The sequence below is a fragment of the Gadus chalcogrammus genome, chromosome 3, assembly GCF_026213295.1.
Source record: "Gadus chalcogrammus isolate NIFS_2021 chromosome 3, NIFS_Gcha_1.0, whole genome shotgun sequence".
Taxonomy (NCBI): domain Eukaryota; kingdom Metazoa; phylum Chordata; class Actinopteri; order Gadiformes; family Gadidae; genus Gadus; species Gadus chalcogrammus.
Window position 1 is genome coordinate 12,547,490 of NC_079414.1, and position 16,272 is coordinate 12,563,761.

The 16,272-nt window shown below is 45.5% G+C and overlaps 1 protein-coding gene across 1 annotated transcript; it reads left to right on the plus strand.

Annotated features, from left to right (window-relative positions):
* The first annotated feature begins 708 nt into the window (after positions 1-708).
* Positions 709-14,544, plus strand: LOC130379394 (uncharacterized). The gene is made up of 16 exons (XM_056586185.1): positions 709-1,161; positions 4,435-4,525; positions 4,694-4,802; positions 5,185-5,324; positions 5,738-6,136; positions 6,360-6,431; positions 7,109-7,374; positions 7,687-7,737; positions 7,960-7,998; positions 8,369-8,563; positions 8,719-8,862; positions 9,583-9,670; positions 9,976-10,091; positions 10,547-10,720; positions 11,278-11,367; positions 11,600-14,544. Exons 3-16 carry the CDS (start codon positions 4,696-4,698, stop codon positions 11,714-11,716), a joined length of 1,998 nt encoding a protein of 665 aa, XP_056442160.1. The 5' UTR covers positions 709-1,161; positions 4,435-4,525; positions 4,694-4,695; the 3' UTR covers positions 11,717-14,544.
* Positions 14,545-16,272: the final 1,728 nt, after the last annotated feature.

Here is a 16,272-nt window from a genome sequence, read left to right on the forward strand (position 1 = left end):
ATTTTTTTTACTCTGTGTTTGTCTGTTTGTTGATGTTGTATGTACTGATATGGATCCCCCTGGGTCTAAAATAAATAATTATGTATACATATATTAAGTATTATAGTATAGTACCCATATAGAACAGAACACAAAAAGTACAGTATATTATATTCGATTAAAGTACCCATATAGTATATTATAGTACAGTACACATTTATTATAGGACGCATATAGTATAATGTAGGATAGAACCCACATAGTTTATTTTAGTAAAGCACACAAAGTAAAGGACCCTATATTATGGTACCCATAGTATATATTAGTAAAGTATACATACAGTAAAGTATGTATGCATAAATATTATAGTTAAGTATACCTATAGTGCCCTACCCATATGATATATATATAGTATAATATACATGTAGTATAGTATATAAACTATTATAGCTACATACAGTACAGTGTGTGTGTGTGTGTGTGTGTGTGTGTGTGTGTGTGTGTGTGTGTGTGTGTGTGTGTGTGTGTGTGTGTGTGTGTGTGTGTGTGTGTGTGTGTGTGTGTGTGTGTGTGTGTGTGTGTGTGTGTAAGAGTGTGTTTGAACAACATGTTTATTATTATTATTAAGGTAAGTATTTAGCATTAAATTGCAAGAAAAAAACAACGAGTATTTTATTCAATGATATTGGGGCCTTTTTATAGACGTTGATAATCATGCAATCCTTACGATTCGTACAATTCAATCATTGTCTGTAAAATGGTGCCATCTTGTGGCATACTGGTGAACAGCAAGTTAATTGTGATATCAACCAACGACCGCTGGGGGGCGCCATGGAGCTTTACTTAGGTATGCTTGGAGGAGTGAGCGCCTAGCCCTCCAGCTAACTGTCAGAAGACAGCGTAGCTGCCCCGGCGACTCCTCAGAGTCAGACCCTAAAACACTGCCTTCTAGTACTACACCTAGTAACCACACATGAATAACTCACTCGGTCACAAATCAATCAGCACCGTTACGGTCGTAGATTCAACTGAAATGGCGTTTTATTTCAGCCCGTAGAAGGTGTGTTTGTGCTGGCTGCGATTAGCAGATGGTCGTCCTCCCAACGAGCTCGAGAGGAGACAGTATTTGACAGTTACCCGCTCAGGAGGCGTTGGTGTGGCGCACGTCGACAAAACATCACGGTAAGTTTCCAACCGCTTCTAGGGTATTCTTTAGTCCCGGTTTTGATAGTGACATCTAACCCATCCCTACTGCCAGGTCTCCGGTAGTAGCTATATATATATATATATGTATATTATATATACATATATATATATTTATATATATATAACTGGTCGCCTTCAATTTTAGTAGTTGCCTATAATATCGTTTATTACAGAGCAATTTAAGTATCTGATAGCCCCATTGGTGAGCCCAAAACCCGGAGTATTTCATTATCACGCACCGCCCTAGGTGTCTGGTGGTGTTGATAAGCAACCTGCGTGGTCTCACTCTCCACAGATACGTTTGATCCTTTACAATTCTCCAATCCGTAACAGTCTGGCTTTCCGCGGCCGTAGGCAATAGCAACATATTGGGTCACGTATCAAAGAGAGAGAGAAAGAGAGCATCTGGCTTGCATTGGGCCAAACAAGAGTTGGTGCTTACTTTGTACCAGCATTCTTTCCTGTGAGTAGTGTAGCCTACTTATTTATGTGGCCGGGCAGTGTTGCTGTTGTCCAGTAATACACACTGGTGACTCATGTAATCTCTATGTGCATAGGCATGTGTTTCACCGCACACCCTAAACCGGCCCACTGTGTGTTCGGGCCTAAACCTGACTAATAACGTTTCACCACTCTGGTTGTTAGCTTTGTGCTGATCTCTAATACGACTTTTTCTTTGTTACCCTTTAAAGTTCAGTGATGCCACCCATGAAACTACTAGTGCTGAGACAGACAGACAGACAGACAGACAGACAGACAGACAGACAGACAGACAGACAGACAGACAGACAGACAGACAGACAGACAGACAGACAGACAGACAGACAGACAGACAGACAGACAGACAGACAGACAGACAGACATAAAGGGGGACATAAAGGGGGACATAAAGGGGGACATAAAGGGGGACATAAAGGGGGACATAAAGGGGGACATAAAGGGGGACATAGAGGAAGAAGAACGAAGAGAAATGTTTAAGTTTAAACTTAAGGGGTGGGGGGGTATTTGAGGTGGATTTCTGTAAAAACTGTAGAATCCTCAGTTGAACCCTCTTTATCAACCCTCTTTACTGCATTGTTAACACTCTGTATTAACAAATTCTTGTTTACTCTCTGGTCACATCTGGCCAAGAGAGGTGATCATTTTATTGTGGTTATTTTTACTGGGTTCATTAGGTAGTTGTGAATATGTTTAACTTCTTATGAATTCCCAGTAAAGCAAAAAACAAGTAATGCATGCAGGTTATTGTGTTGCAAATTCCATCTTTGACTTTTTGGCTAGATGTTGAGGCGTCTATGATCAAAGGCTTGAGCAACAGGCAATGGCAACAACAGCACCAGAAAGGCTAGAGAGGCAGTCGATGTGTGGTGCTTAATCACACAATGTCTTTCTTTAGGCCTTGTAAAAAGTCTTTGTCACAAGCAATCAAAATATTTTCGCTGCTTGACGAGCGTTGCTATGTATAGCTTTGAATATGGTTGAAGGGATGGTGTTCTGAAAGAAGGATGATCTAACACAGCACATCCTGTGTGAGACCGCAGTAGGCGAGATCTTACATCTTACTTTAAAAAAAAAAACTGAAACCCATCCAAATGATTCTTAAAACACATCCAACCCTAGACAGCAACCCTAATCGAAAAAACGATTAGCTCAGCCCAAAAATGTGAGTGTGTGCATCATGCTGTCTGACAATCACATTGACCAACCCTTCTTTAAAACAGATGACGGTTTGTGTGTGTATGTGCATTCATGCGTGCATGTGTGTGTTGTTTTGTGTACGATGTCAGGGTGCCTATCCAACTGGCTTCCTGTCCCTCCACAGCTTGCTGCTTCTGCACTTGCGGTATCCTGTGCATGTCTTTCTGATCCGTTCTTTTTGTTTCAGGGTAGCACTGTAGCATAGTGTTCCTTAAAATATGGGTCGTGATTCCGGTTGCAGGTGGGTCGCGGCCTGACAACACACAAAACACTCAGTACACTCTGAGCACAACTGAATCGGTGGTCCTTTCTTTGAATGAAAGTTCACCGATGAAGTGTCCAAAGTTAACTCCTTCAACCAGCCAATGGTGGATCGATTTGAAGGATATAGGATAATCCAGATATTGGTTTTAGCTGTTCTCAATAAGGCCAGGACTCTGAGCTTGACTGCTCCTGTTGGTGTATTCCACAGCTTCCTGTTAAAACAAGGTTGTTTGTTTTGGGTTGTCACGCCAACGCCATGGTAGTAGGAAATAAGGTTTAATAAAATTGTATGCAAATTCTCAATGCGTTTTTGCATAGCCTATATGTTGTTCTTTTGTACAAAACATCGTATTCAAATTATAAAAATATTAACACAAAGAGTTTTTGGGCCTAAGCTAGAAATGAATGCTGTTCATACATTTGGTTTTGTGTCAAAACAATGTGGATCCTAAGAATCCCTTGTTGTTTTGTTTCCATGTTATATTCTGTGCAATAACAGTACTTATTCAGAAAAGGGTTAAGTGTGCGGTGGAAACGGGAGGGAGATTAGGTGGATTACCAATGGTGGAGATTAGGGTTAGGAAGGCATCTGTCAGAGATCCCATGTTCTGATAGCGCTTAGCTTTGACTGTTGCTATGGTGCATCATGCCCATTGCCCTCAGGCTAATGTTCCTTGCTAGCTGCTGTTGGTACTGTAAAAGCTAGGGCTGTTACAGCTGCTTCTTGTCACCAGCGCTCTCTCGCTCTCACTTTCCCTCTTTCTCTTTCTGATTTTTCCATTGACTTCAATTCAAAAGAGCCTTACTGGCGTAGAAAATAAACTTTGACATTGAAAGAGCAGTTAAGAATTTAACAAAGTTAAAATAACAGCACCACAAAGGGTAAAAAACAAAGCCAACCTCCCCCCCATATTACCTATATCAAAACGGTATAAAGTATAATACTTTATACCGTTTTGAGATAAGATAGCATATTTTAATACTGTATTAAAATATGCAATCTTATCTCATAATTATATAAAATTGCAATTCTATAGTAACAATACGATATCAAAAAAATAATTTTGGGAAAAGTAGCTGCTGAATGATACTGTTATACGCTGTCATTAACAGTCTGTCAGTGGTGCTGTGAGGTCCACTAGAGGGTGTTTAGTAGTTGGATGGTCTGTGATATCACCTGCTGGTTCTCCACAGAGATGAAACACAGCAATTTGGGTGGGAGGTGTCGTTTTATTTGCGCAGTCCTTTTTTATCCAGCAGCAGTGTTGATTATCACTGTCCTTCCAGGCATTTCAGATCAGCACTGAAGCTGCGCCAGGCAGCCTGGAACGCCCTCTGTAAATTCCTCCGGTCCAGAGGGGAGCAGCTGCCCTGCCAGGTAGGAATGTTACGTTGGAGGACACTCTCAGTAGCACAGGTTTTAAAGGTGACCAGGACTCCTTAGTGGTGTGAGGCAGTAGATACGCCTGCGGTCATTACCAGCACAGTGCAATGGTGCAGTCACGGTGAAGGAGTGATCAACCTGCTTCCTGTGTCTCTCTACCAGTCATGTCTCGTAGGAGTGCCCGTCTGGTGTCAGGTGGTTACTATCAATCAGATGAAGACTCTGACTCCAGCAGCGTCACAACCATCTCCTACCGCGAGAGCCCCCTCAGGTAGGGGTGTGTGTGTGTGTGTGTGTGTGTGTGTGTGTGTGTGTGTGTGTGTGTGTGTGTGTGTGTGTGTGTGTGTGTGTGTGTGTGTGTGTGTGTGTGCGTGTGCGCATGTGTGTGTGTGTGCGCATGTGTGTGTGTGTGCGCATGTGTGTGTGTGTGCTTGTATTTTAGTGTCATATTGAATATCGTAATCTATTCAAAACCTGTCTGTCTGTCTGTCTGTCTGTCTGTCTGTCTGTCTGTCTGTCTGTCTGTCTGTCTGTCTGTCTGTCTGTCTGTCTGTCTGTCTGTCTGTCTGTCTGTCTGTCTGTCTGTCTGTCTGTCTGTCTGTCTGTCTGTCTGTCTGTCTGTCTCTCTTCGTCTCTCTCCCTCTCTTTCTCAGGGTGTTCAAGAAGAAGCCGGGGGGTACTCGCAAGGCGTCCACTCGTACCTCAAGCAGGGCCAATAGCAACGTCAGCTCGGTCAGTACAGCTGAGCCGTCGGCCACAGAACGGACCAATCAGGGACCAGAACAGTACCAAGGTAAAAGCATACAGTGCCCGTGTAGGTAAACCTTGATGGTATGCTCAATTTGAGCTAGCACATTGCAGTTACTTCAGTAGTAATCAGGATTTGACCTCGAGCTAGGTAAAGCTAGGCAGACAGACAGAGAGAAAGACAGACAGATGGATGTTAGATAGATTGGTAGATAATTAAATTGAGAGATAGGTAGATAGATAGATGCAAATTGATGGAAGTCCATTTCTGTATTGTGATGCATAATATAAACATATTATATATTGTGTGTTTTTATGTACTCAAAACACAGTAGACCGGTAGCTGCAGCAGATTAAGACAAAGTATTTGAAGTACCTTTACAACCTACCACGCCTTCTTCTACTACTTCTACTATCCTACTACCACCAGCCATCTTCCATCCTGTCTGTCTCCTTCAGGTCCGACCCCGGAGCCCGCCCAGGGCGGGTCCAGCATCCAGGTGGTACTGTACAACCCCACGCCCGCACCTACCGCGCGGCCCGCCCTGACCCCCGCACGGGGCCGGAGCCGGACCCCCACCCCCTGCCCTGACGCTCCCCCGGAGAGCAGCCTACCGTCGGGGTCACTGGGGCCCTTCAGAGCCGGGGGCCTGCAGGGGTCGTACAGCCGGCTGCTGAACCAGGCCAGCGTGGACAGCTCTGGGTACTCGTCTGCCGAGGGACCTCACAGGAGACCCACCACCACCACCAGCCCCACCCACCCGGCCCCTCGTACCCCCAGCGGGGAACCAGCATCTCCACCCGGAGGTACTGGTACCAGCAAAGCTCATAGCAGCAGTAGCAGCTACAGCTATTACAGTGAGTGTGTACATGTGTTGATATCTGGTGAGGCTACACGTTTTGAGCGTGTGTGTTGTATTTCTGTGTCGGGCTTCGAGGCGTGTGGGTTTTGTAAATGTGCACCATGTCTGTAAATACGGTGAACTGAACTATGAACCGGTCAGCAACAACATCAGTGCATGTGATATGATTCAGCCCGGGCTTAGCCTAAGCTCTGCATTCTTCTCTCTCCCCCCCACAGCTGACAGATTGCTCCGACCCGGCGTGAGGACGCTGATCGGTGGCGTTCTGCTCCTGGCCCTCCTGTTCCTCTGTGAGTCGCCGTCCTCTAGTGATCATTATGATGAGCCGGGTCGAGACCCAGGTCCATTCATCTCCTGCTGCTCCTGCCTGCAGTTGACATGCACCTAGAAGAACCAACACACTCACTCACACACTCACACACTTGAGACACACACACACCGACAATGTTACCTTTAAGGTGTTCGAAAGTCTGTTTATTTATTTGAGGAAGGTTCAAAATGTCTCCACTTGCTCAACACACAGAACGAAACACACCCCTTCTGATCGACCTGGAGCATTGTTGATAAGAAAGCATTTTCGAAATGCTTTCTAGCATCTGCGCGAAGCATTTGTTCTGAGGAGCATAGATTGGAGTGCAAATTGAGTGCATATTCAGTTGTGTCATAACTGTCAGCGGATCTCATCAGCTAGCTTGTGCTAATTAGCTAATCCAGACGGGTGGCCCTGATACTCAAGCTCAAAGTTGGGTAACTCTCCTGGTCTGAGTCTGAACTCTGAATTTACATCACCCTATGTGGTGTGAGACGGGGGGGAGATAGTGAGCTGTACTCACTACCTGCTGTCTACCACACCTCTGTCTATTGGTTTAGCTTTCAGCCACAGAGTGGGAGGGCTTCAGTCACCCCATGCAGCATCAGTGTTGTTCTCAGCCCCAGAACTCATGTCTTCTCTGTCCTTACCTCCTAGGCGTGTACTTCCTGGTTCCTCTGCTGGTCTCTCTCACCCTCCACCCCACCACTACCAAGGCCACTGGGCCCGGGCTGACCACCATCACAACACCACCCGTTTCCCTCACCACGCCTCCTCCCCCGGCTCTTTCTCCTTCTTCTCCTCCTCATCACCAAGCTACTCCACCTCCTGCTTCCCCTCTTCATCACCAAGCCACGGCTCCTCCTCCTCTTAATCATCCTGCTCCCCAGCCCTGCTCTGTTCCGCCAGCACCTGCTGCCCTGGTAGGAGCCACATGTATGACCTTTGACCTCTGACCATAGCTGGCAGGCTCCTGTTCATGGGTTGAGGTTAAATGTAGAGAGATATGACGGGGCGGACTTGGAAGAGTTAATGGATGAATTTGTGCTGAATACATCCTGACTGTTGGTTTTTGACTGACTGTGTTGGTTACTGACGGACTGGGTTGGTTACTGACTGACTCAGAGTCAGTGATTGTATCAAGCTCAATAGGAGGTTGATACAAGGAGGAGTATTTATATGAGGATAAGTAGGAGTGTAGCAAGTTGCTGATGGTCTGTCTATGGTGGCTCCAGGATCCTCTGCTGGTATCTGCTGCTGTGGACCACAAGATGCAGAATGTTCTGGTAAGAAACCAAACAATGTCGAGATGAGAGCTAGTTGGCTTGTATTTAAATGATCCGATTCATTTTGTGACAACTCTGTGATATAACCATTTTTGTGTGTGTGTGTGTGTGTGTGTGTGTGTGTGTGTGTGTGTGTGTGTGTGTGTGTGTGTGTGTGTGTGTGTGTGTGTGTGTGTGTGTGTGTGTGTGTGTGTGTGTGTGTGTGTGTGTGTGTGGTTGCAGGAGGAACTACTGCAGAAACAGGAGAACCTTCACTCTCTGGTGAGATCAACCTCATTTTAACTTCCTTCTCTCTCACTCTTGACTTTCTCCCTTCATCTTCAATTGTCAATTTAACTCTGTCATGTACGTTCATTTCTGTGGGAACATGTGGACTTGTTCAATAAAAGGTGGATACGATGACAAAGGCTTTTGCTGAAAAGTCCAGAGTCAGAGCGCCGAGAGTCCAGCCGAGAGACTTGAAATGTACTTCATAATCGGCCTCGGGATCCATTCCCACCTGACACATGTGTGCTAAGGATCCTCGTTCATCTCTATGCTCGAGATTCTCTGACCCAAATGGGCTCCACCCGCCTTGACATAGAGCAGAAAGAGCCAGCCCTCACCCTGTGGTTCTCTGTGTGACCACCAGGGGGAGGCCAGGCTCCGGGCAGAGCTGCAGGTGCTGAGGGCCAGGCTGGAGGAGCTGGGCACCGCGGGCCAGCAGAGCCTGGAGGCGGAGGTGGACCGGCTGAGCCGGCTGCTGGCCCGCCACCAGGCCGACGCCGACGGCGCCCGCACTGCGATGGCGCTCAGGGTCCGGGCCCTGGAGACCACCAACACACAGGTGAAGGAGGCCCTCCCTGCGCTCCCAACGGGACCCATGGATGAGTGACGTGTTGGGACAGGGCTGTGGTAACCCCTGTGTTGTTGTGGTAACCCCTGTGTTGTTGTGGTAACCCCGGTGTTGTTGTGGTAACCCTTGTGTTGTTGTTGTTCCAGCTGAGCGAGGAGCTGTCCTCCATCCAGAAGAGGCCCGCCCCGGCCCCCTGCCCCGTGCCAGAGCCCCCGGCCCCCCAGGACCAGAGCCTGCTCAGCCCGCAGCTACAGCACGCCCTGGAGGAGTGGCTCGCTGACAGGATCCAGGCAAGAGAGGCGGGCCGGCTGGCAGAGAGACGGGCAGAGAGGCAGGCAGGAAGAGGGAGACAGGTTGAGGAAACAGACAGACAGGCAGGCAGGCAGGCAGAGAGACAGACCGACAGACAGGAAGAGAGAGAGACTGACAGGCAGGGACAGAGACAGACAGGCAGAGAGACAGACAGAGAGACAGGCAGACAGTCAGAGACAGAGAGACAGACAGAGAGACTGGCAGAGAGGGAGGCAGGTCGGCAGAGAGAGAGGCTGGCATAGAGACAGAGAGACAGACAGGCGGAGAGAGAGCTGATGATGGATATTCTACATAATCGATGTAATACGATTTTATAAAATGAACAATCAAACATTAGTATCTGTTGTTTGCATCAACACCACCACCAGCCAGGAGACAGGGTCCTAGTGTTCAGCTGGTCACACCTTCAGTCCTCATGACTTTGTTTACTTTACTCCATCAGGGATTCTTAGGAACACAAGAGAGGGTAAATTAACTGCAGTGGGGCATCAGTGACCTACCACTGTGTTTGAATGAATGGGTGTGTTTGTTTGGGCCTATTGTATTCTGCCAGAGCAAAGCAAACGTTAGATATCACTCTTTTAATAAATGACAAAATGATATGGGATTTGTTAATTAGTGTTTGTAAAACGTGTGCCTGTGTCTTTATTTGTGTGGGTGCGTGTTTGTTCATGTGTGTGCATGCGTTTCATATTCAGGAGCACGAGCTCAGTGCTAGCGGCAGCTGTACTGACTGTAACCGGCCGATGGCCGACAAGATGGCCGACTTTGCTCTGGAGTCCCAAGGTTTGTCTCCTGTGCCTCAGAATAAGCAGATGAAACCTGTAGATGATGTCCGTGTGTCTGCGATCCCCTACTGGTACAAAAACATAGCATAGACACCGCTATGCTCAGAACACTGGTCGTTGTTATTGTTTTTTATTTGTACACACCCACCCACACACACACAATTGCACATACACACAGACATATATGCACGCACACACACACACGCACTCACTCACGCATAAACAAACACATCCCTTCTCCCACATATACCCCCATCCACCCACCCACCCACCACCCACTCAATGTATGTCCCTGGCCCCCAGGTGCCAGTGTGGTGAGCACCCGGTGTTCAGAGACCTACAGCATCGGCACGGCGTGCGTCACCCTCTTCGGCTTCCCCCTGTGGTACCCATCAGAGAGCCCCCGCACTGTTATACAGGTGGGCCCTCTCTCCCTCTCATTCTGTCCCTACCCTCTTCTGTCTGTCTGTCTCTCTCTCTCTCTCTCTCTCTCTCTCTCTCTCTCTCTCTCTCTCTCTCTCTCTCTCTCTCTCTCTCTCTCTCTCTCTCTCTCTCTCCAACCCGTGACTGTGTTCTCCTCGTTGTCCACACACCTACATATGCACACTACCACTACCCTCTTCTGTCTGTCTGTCTCTCTCTCTCTCTCTCTCTCTCTCTCTCTCTCTCTCTCTCTCTCTCTCTCTCTCTCTCTCTCTCTCTCTCTCTCTCTCTCTCTCTCTCTCTCTCTCTCTCTCTCTCCAACCCGTGACTGTGTTCTCCTCGTTGTCCACACACCTACATATGCACACTACCACACACACATGCCCATCTCACCACGTACACACACACACACACACTTGCGTCTTCACACACCTCCACCCGCGCCCTGCAGGGCTACGCCGTGCTGCTCCCCGGGAGGTGCTGGGCCTTCCGTGGCGTGCAGGGCACCCTGGTCCTGGCTCTCTCCCACCCCGTCGCCATCTCCCACGTCACCCTGGACCACCTGCCCCGCTACAGCGCGCCCACGGGACGCATCGACTCTGCTCCCCGCGACTTCCAGGTCTACGTAAGGCTTCTTCACCGTGTTCTTCACCTGCGACGGTCTGCGCTTTACTGCCGCGGACAAGGTGCCGTAGGTCAGACTCCAGAGCTGTAAAGAGAGAGAGGGCAGAGCAGAGAAGAGTGGAGGAATGAAACGAAACCACCGCGAAAGTTTCCCATCGCTCTCTGCTCCCGGTGTTTCTCTGCCGTTGAGAAGAGTTGCATTTCACGCACCTGTGATTGACAGGCAAGATGGATTCTCCAAGCCAATCAGATGCCCTCAAAAGAGCCATGAGCAATCTAGAATCAAGATGTTATTCCCAAAGAGCATTTCCTTTACTAAAAGGTGAAGGCAACGAATTACAACCAAATTACACAAAATCTGTAACTCCTACTCCCTACCTACAGCACCTATACCCCCCAGTGTACTGCTATTTACCACTATTTACAGCTTGTTGCCACCAGTGCTTCGGCAGGGAATGCCTTGCAGTGAGTTCAGGTACAGGTCGTTGAGGAGCAGGTAGGGGCGAGGAAGCGTTGTGGTTATGTTTGTGTTCAGCTGCTCTGTGCCTCTCTCCCCAGGGCATGCAGGACACCCTGGATGAGGCCACTCTGCTGGGGAACTTCACCTACGACCAGGAGGGCGAGTCCGCGCAGACCTTCACCATACCCGTGAGTCCCCCCAGAGAGGTTACGAAGGGTTAGGAAGGGTGAAGGGGGGGTAGGGTTCAGCCGCTGTGATGCACTCATCTTCAGGGGTTCTGGGCCCCTTAATCACCATGGAGACGTACCATAGAAACTGTGGCAGAGAGCAATGTTCTGAGGAGTTTGCATACACGCAAACATCCCGGCGCCTTTCTTCCCCACCTCATCCTCTCCCCTCCTCCTCTTTTGCCCCCTGCAGGAGTCTAGCAGCATGGCCTACCGCCACGTGGAGCTGAGGGTGCTCAGTAACTGGGGTCACATGACCTACACGTGTATCTACCGCTTCCGGGTTCACGGCAAGATGGCCGACGCATAACCAGAGGTCCGGTGTACTGCTGGCGGCTACACAGCCCGTTTGTCATGTCACAGTGGATCTTTTTAAAAGAGCCTCAATTCAATACAAATAATAACCATAAAAATATTGAATACCGGTTTGATACTAGTGTTTGGGAGTTTTTCCGAAAGTTCTTTCAAGAGGCTATTGCTAAGAGGCGGATAATGATCAAATATTTATATATTTTGAGGTAACGAGCTGGCTGGCGGTGCAGATTCGTTTAACGTCTTTAAAATCATGTCAGCTGACCATACACTGTGCTGGGTGGGCAGTGAGTTTACAACATGCTGTATGATTACCTATTGTTTCAGTGATACGAGGCTACTTTTACAATAGACATGTGAGCGCCTCTCCTACTTTGCAGTATTCCTTCAGAAGAACCATACTCTTTACCTGCTCTGAGCTGACTCGTGGAATGAGTTCTTCATTACAGAGAATACTGCTACTTTTGCATGTTGTGGAAAATCACGGTGTGCAACATGCAAGTTTCGGCAGTAGAGACCCGAAATATTGGACTTTGGACGTTGTTCCCAAAGCAAATCCTGGAAAAAGTAATTGATGCAGCAGTCCACGATTTTTTCTCAGCACACTTATAAAGCAAATAATGTTATATTTGAAAATATCTTTACGTGACGTTCCGCTTTAACTCACAGTTGAAGTAAATCAATTTGTTGTCAGCCACATTCTCAAAGAAAGTGCCCAGAATTAAATTACGCTAAGCTCACGTTCACAAACGAGTGTAGACAGTAAGTAAAATATGATTTGTTCTCATGTTTATTGAACAAAACGATTCGGTAATAATAATAAACACTTGTGGCTCGAAGACGACTCAGGCCTCATTCACCGGTGGCTACTCTAGCTGGATGGTGAAAGGCTCACTTATAGAACCAAGATGGCCTGGAACCAAGATACCCACTGGGTAAATACGGCCCATTAGGGGATGTCAGGTCATTTAAATCTGATTTACCTCATCTACTTTACCTCTTCATGTAATGCATGTGTTGATATTCGTTCTATCTTATAAGACAATGGAGTTCAAATCGGCGCCTTTAAAGAAGCAAGCAAGTCATATGATTTAATTTCATATTTCACAAATATCCGATGCAGTTTCAACTGCCCAATTCCAAGGTTTATCGTCTGTATATACCGTATACATTTATTTAATAATTATATATTTTTTGAAAATAGGACTACAATACATTAGGCCTACATAGATGGTATGATGACCTTTATATATGTAAACGATTGGTGTAATAATTATTTCAATGGATGGGATAACATTCCTTATGAAACTAAATCAACTTAAATTATTATCTAAATAACAATTTAGATTAAAACATTCAGGGTTTTCTAAAGATGTTGAGCTAAAAATTGTATAATTACCTAAGTTATGTTGTATTTAGCTCTGCATTCTTGCTGGAATACTTGAATTAGTGTTCCCTAACCTCTTATACAAAATATTCTGTCATGGTGAATATGGCATGTAATGGTACTCTTTCTTAGGAACAGAAGCTTTCTCTTAATAGCTTTGCACTGCAGACTCTAAGTGAGTAAGAACACCAGTCGATTTAAAGTTCTATGTTTTTCAGATTTAAAAGAACTGCTATTCAGGGTCACACCTGTTATTCCACATTCAGCAAATTTTGTAATATGCATTTTTGGGATAAAAAATATTCAATTGAGAATTTTTTCTGAGCTAACAGTTTTAAATATCAATGATTCTCTGATGGTTAATCAAAGATTTGTGAATGTTGCCAAAAATTCGTACAAATGTGATGAATAAATATCACTTTTTGAATACCTCAGCTGGTGTCTCTTGTTATAATCTATACTGAGTCTAGAAATATTTCCCAGGTCCATATACACTCGGATATAGAATGAGCTGTACCATTATCTGGTGACCATAGGGGAGGAACATAGAATGACCTGTACCATTATCTGGTGACCATAGGGGAGGAACATAGAATGAGCTGTACCATTATCTGGTGACCATAGGGGAGGAACATAGAATGACCTGTACCATTATCTGGTGACCATAGGGGAGGAACATAGAATGAGCTGTACCATTATCTGGTGACCATAGGGGAGGAACATAGAATGAGATGTACCATTATCTGGTGACCATAGGGGAGGAACATAGACTGAGCTGTACCATTATCTGGTGACCATAGGGGAGGAACATAGAATGACCTGTACCATTATCTGGTGACCATAGGGGAGGAACATAGAATGAGCTGTACCATTATCTGGTGACCATAGGGGAGGAACATAGAATGAGATGTACCATTATCTGGTGACCATAGGGGAGAAGAAACATCTCTGCTGCCAGTCTAGATGCTTTCCTGGAGAAGCACGTTCTTCTGATATGATGAAGACAACCGAGAAATAAGGAAGCCACAGCATTAACCACAATGGAGAGAGAGAGAGAAAGATAACACCTGATTGTTTACCTCAGCCAGAGGAGGAAAGATTGGAAGTATGGTGGCCACTGATAAAACAGTTCCTACAGCAGCTGCTGGTGTCAGTTTACACACATCTCAGGAGATGTGTGTCTTTCAAAGGTCCAATTACCAGTCACATCGATGGACAAAAAGGTGGAATTATGACTTCCAATTTCATTAAGAGCATGACAGTAATAGTTTCCTCCAAGCTTAGACGTGATATCAGTGATGGGGTAGTACTGTCCTGATTCCTCGACTATTCCTTGAACCAGGTGTTCTTTGGCTATGAGGATTGCATCACTGCCTAACCTCACCAGAGGGACGACCTGGAGATGTAATGTCAAAGGTCAAATGTTGTTGCCTGTTGTAGTGAATTAAAATGTAATTAGTTTATACTAAATAAATGTGGATGATGTATCACCATAGTATTCTGAAAGTCAAATATACTATTGTCAATTAAAAATGAGTTATTGCTGCCAAAGAGGCAGCACACGCACACACACACACACACACACACACACACACACACACACACACACACACACACACACACACACACACACACACACACACATATATATATATATGAAACAACATACATTTTTTATACTCAAGTGAAACCTTTAAAAACCCCAATTCTAATCGTTTAAAATGTAATTGATCACATTATTTTTGTAATTATAATATATAATATCAACTTAGCTTAGTTTTCCAATTATATTTATCTAAAGCTCCAGAGATCTCTTTGAGCCAGATTCGCCTCAATCAAACACAACAGATATATAATCAAGCCAAGCCATGAGTAGTCTAACTTTATTTGTATTCATGCAATTGGCTAAATGGCTTTGATTTGGCTGTTTTAATTGGCGGTTTTCTGCTCATTGCTCAAGCTTAGTGGTGTGTTGTGTCCGATTTTTTACTGTATTAGTGCACTTACTGCACATTGCTTTCTCCTCATTTCTTTTCACACACGCGCCATTCCCTTCTTTCCAATTATAAACTGTACAAAAGCTTTGCTGGATTTGAATTTGTATTTTATACTGGTTCAGGATTGTGTATTTTGCTTTGAGTTGCGTCCTATGTTGGAGGTTATATTGTTTGTTTGACCAATTGTCTGGTTACTGGACCGTATCCAGCAATAACACCATAGATCTGGTGAGAACCCAATGATGTCAGCTGAGCTTGCCAGCTTCAATAACAACTTTTAGCCAGCTTCAATGACGACTATTAGCCATTCGGCTTCATCGATGTCAACCAGCCAGCTCCAATGACGTCAGTCAGCTTAATTGATGTGCGGTTGACTCCGCCAGACAATCCAAAGGGTCAACGAATACAAAGCCCCAGGGGGAACACGCTCGAAATATGTGGTGGTGAAAGCAAAGCCTTTGGTTCAAACGAGTGTTTTTTGTTCCACTAGGTGGGATCTGAAGTGTTGGATGTGAATTGTTGTGAGCGCTGTTGTGCTGTTGTACGGCTGCTCAAAATGTGATGAAGAGGTCACACGACACACGGCGACACCTGCTGGTCTGTTTCTGTTATAATAGTTGTTGATGGTTTTTCGCCTATTTCTATTTCCCACTGTTCATAGCATGGATAAACGGTGTTTACTCTTTGAATTTCTTATTCCTCGATTGATACATGTGTCATGATTATAACTCCCCTCTTTAATCAGCTCGTAAGGAGGGAAATAAGGTTATTTTAAGAACCAAGAAAATGACATTATCATAACATTTTAAGTTGATCCATGTTTTGGAGAAGTTCGCTTTTGAGGTTGTTTGCCTGTTAGATTACAGAAAGAGGGATATCACTTTCAGATAAATGTGATATCTAAAACCAAACTTTTGGCATACAACAGCACACTATCACGGCTTCCAAGAGCAACCTATATTTATATACCTCATAATTACACATTGGCTTGTAGCGCTGACTGCTATTAAGATGAATGATAAATACATGTAACAGATAGTGATACACATAGCTCTGAATTTAGTTCACCACTTAAAAGGATAGTTACCTCAGCCATGTCCTACAACATGTTCAGTGACCATGGGGACTATTACAAAGATACAGATTGTGAATGATTTATTTACCGGCTAG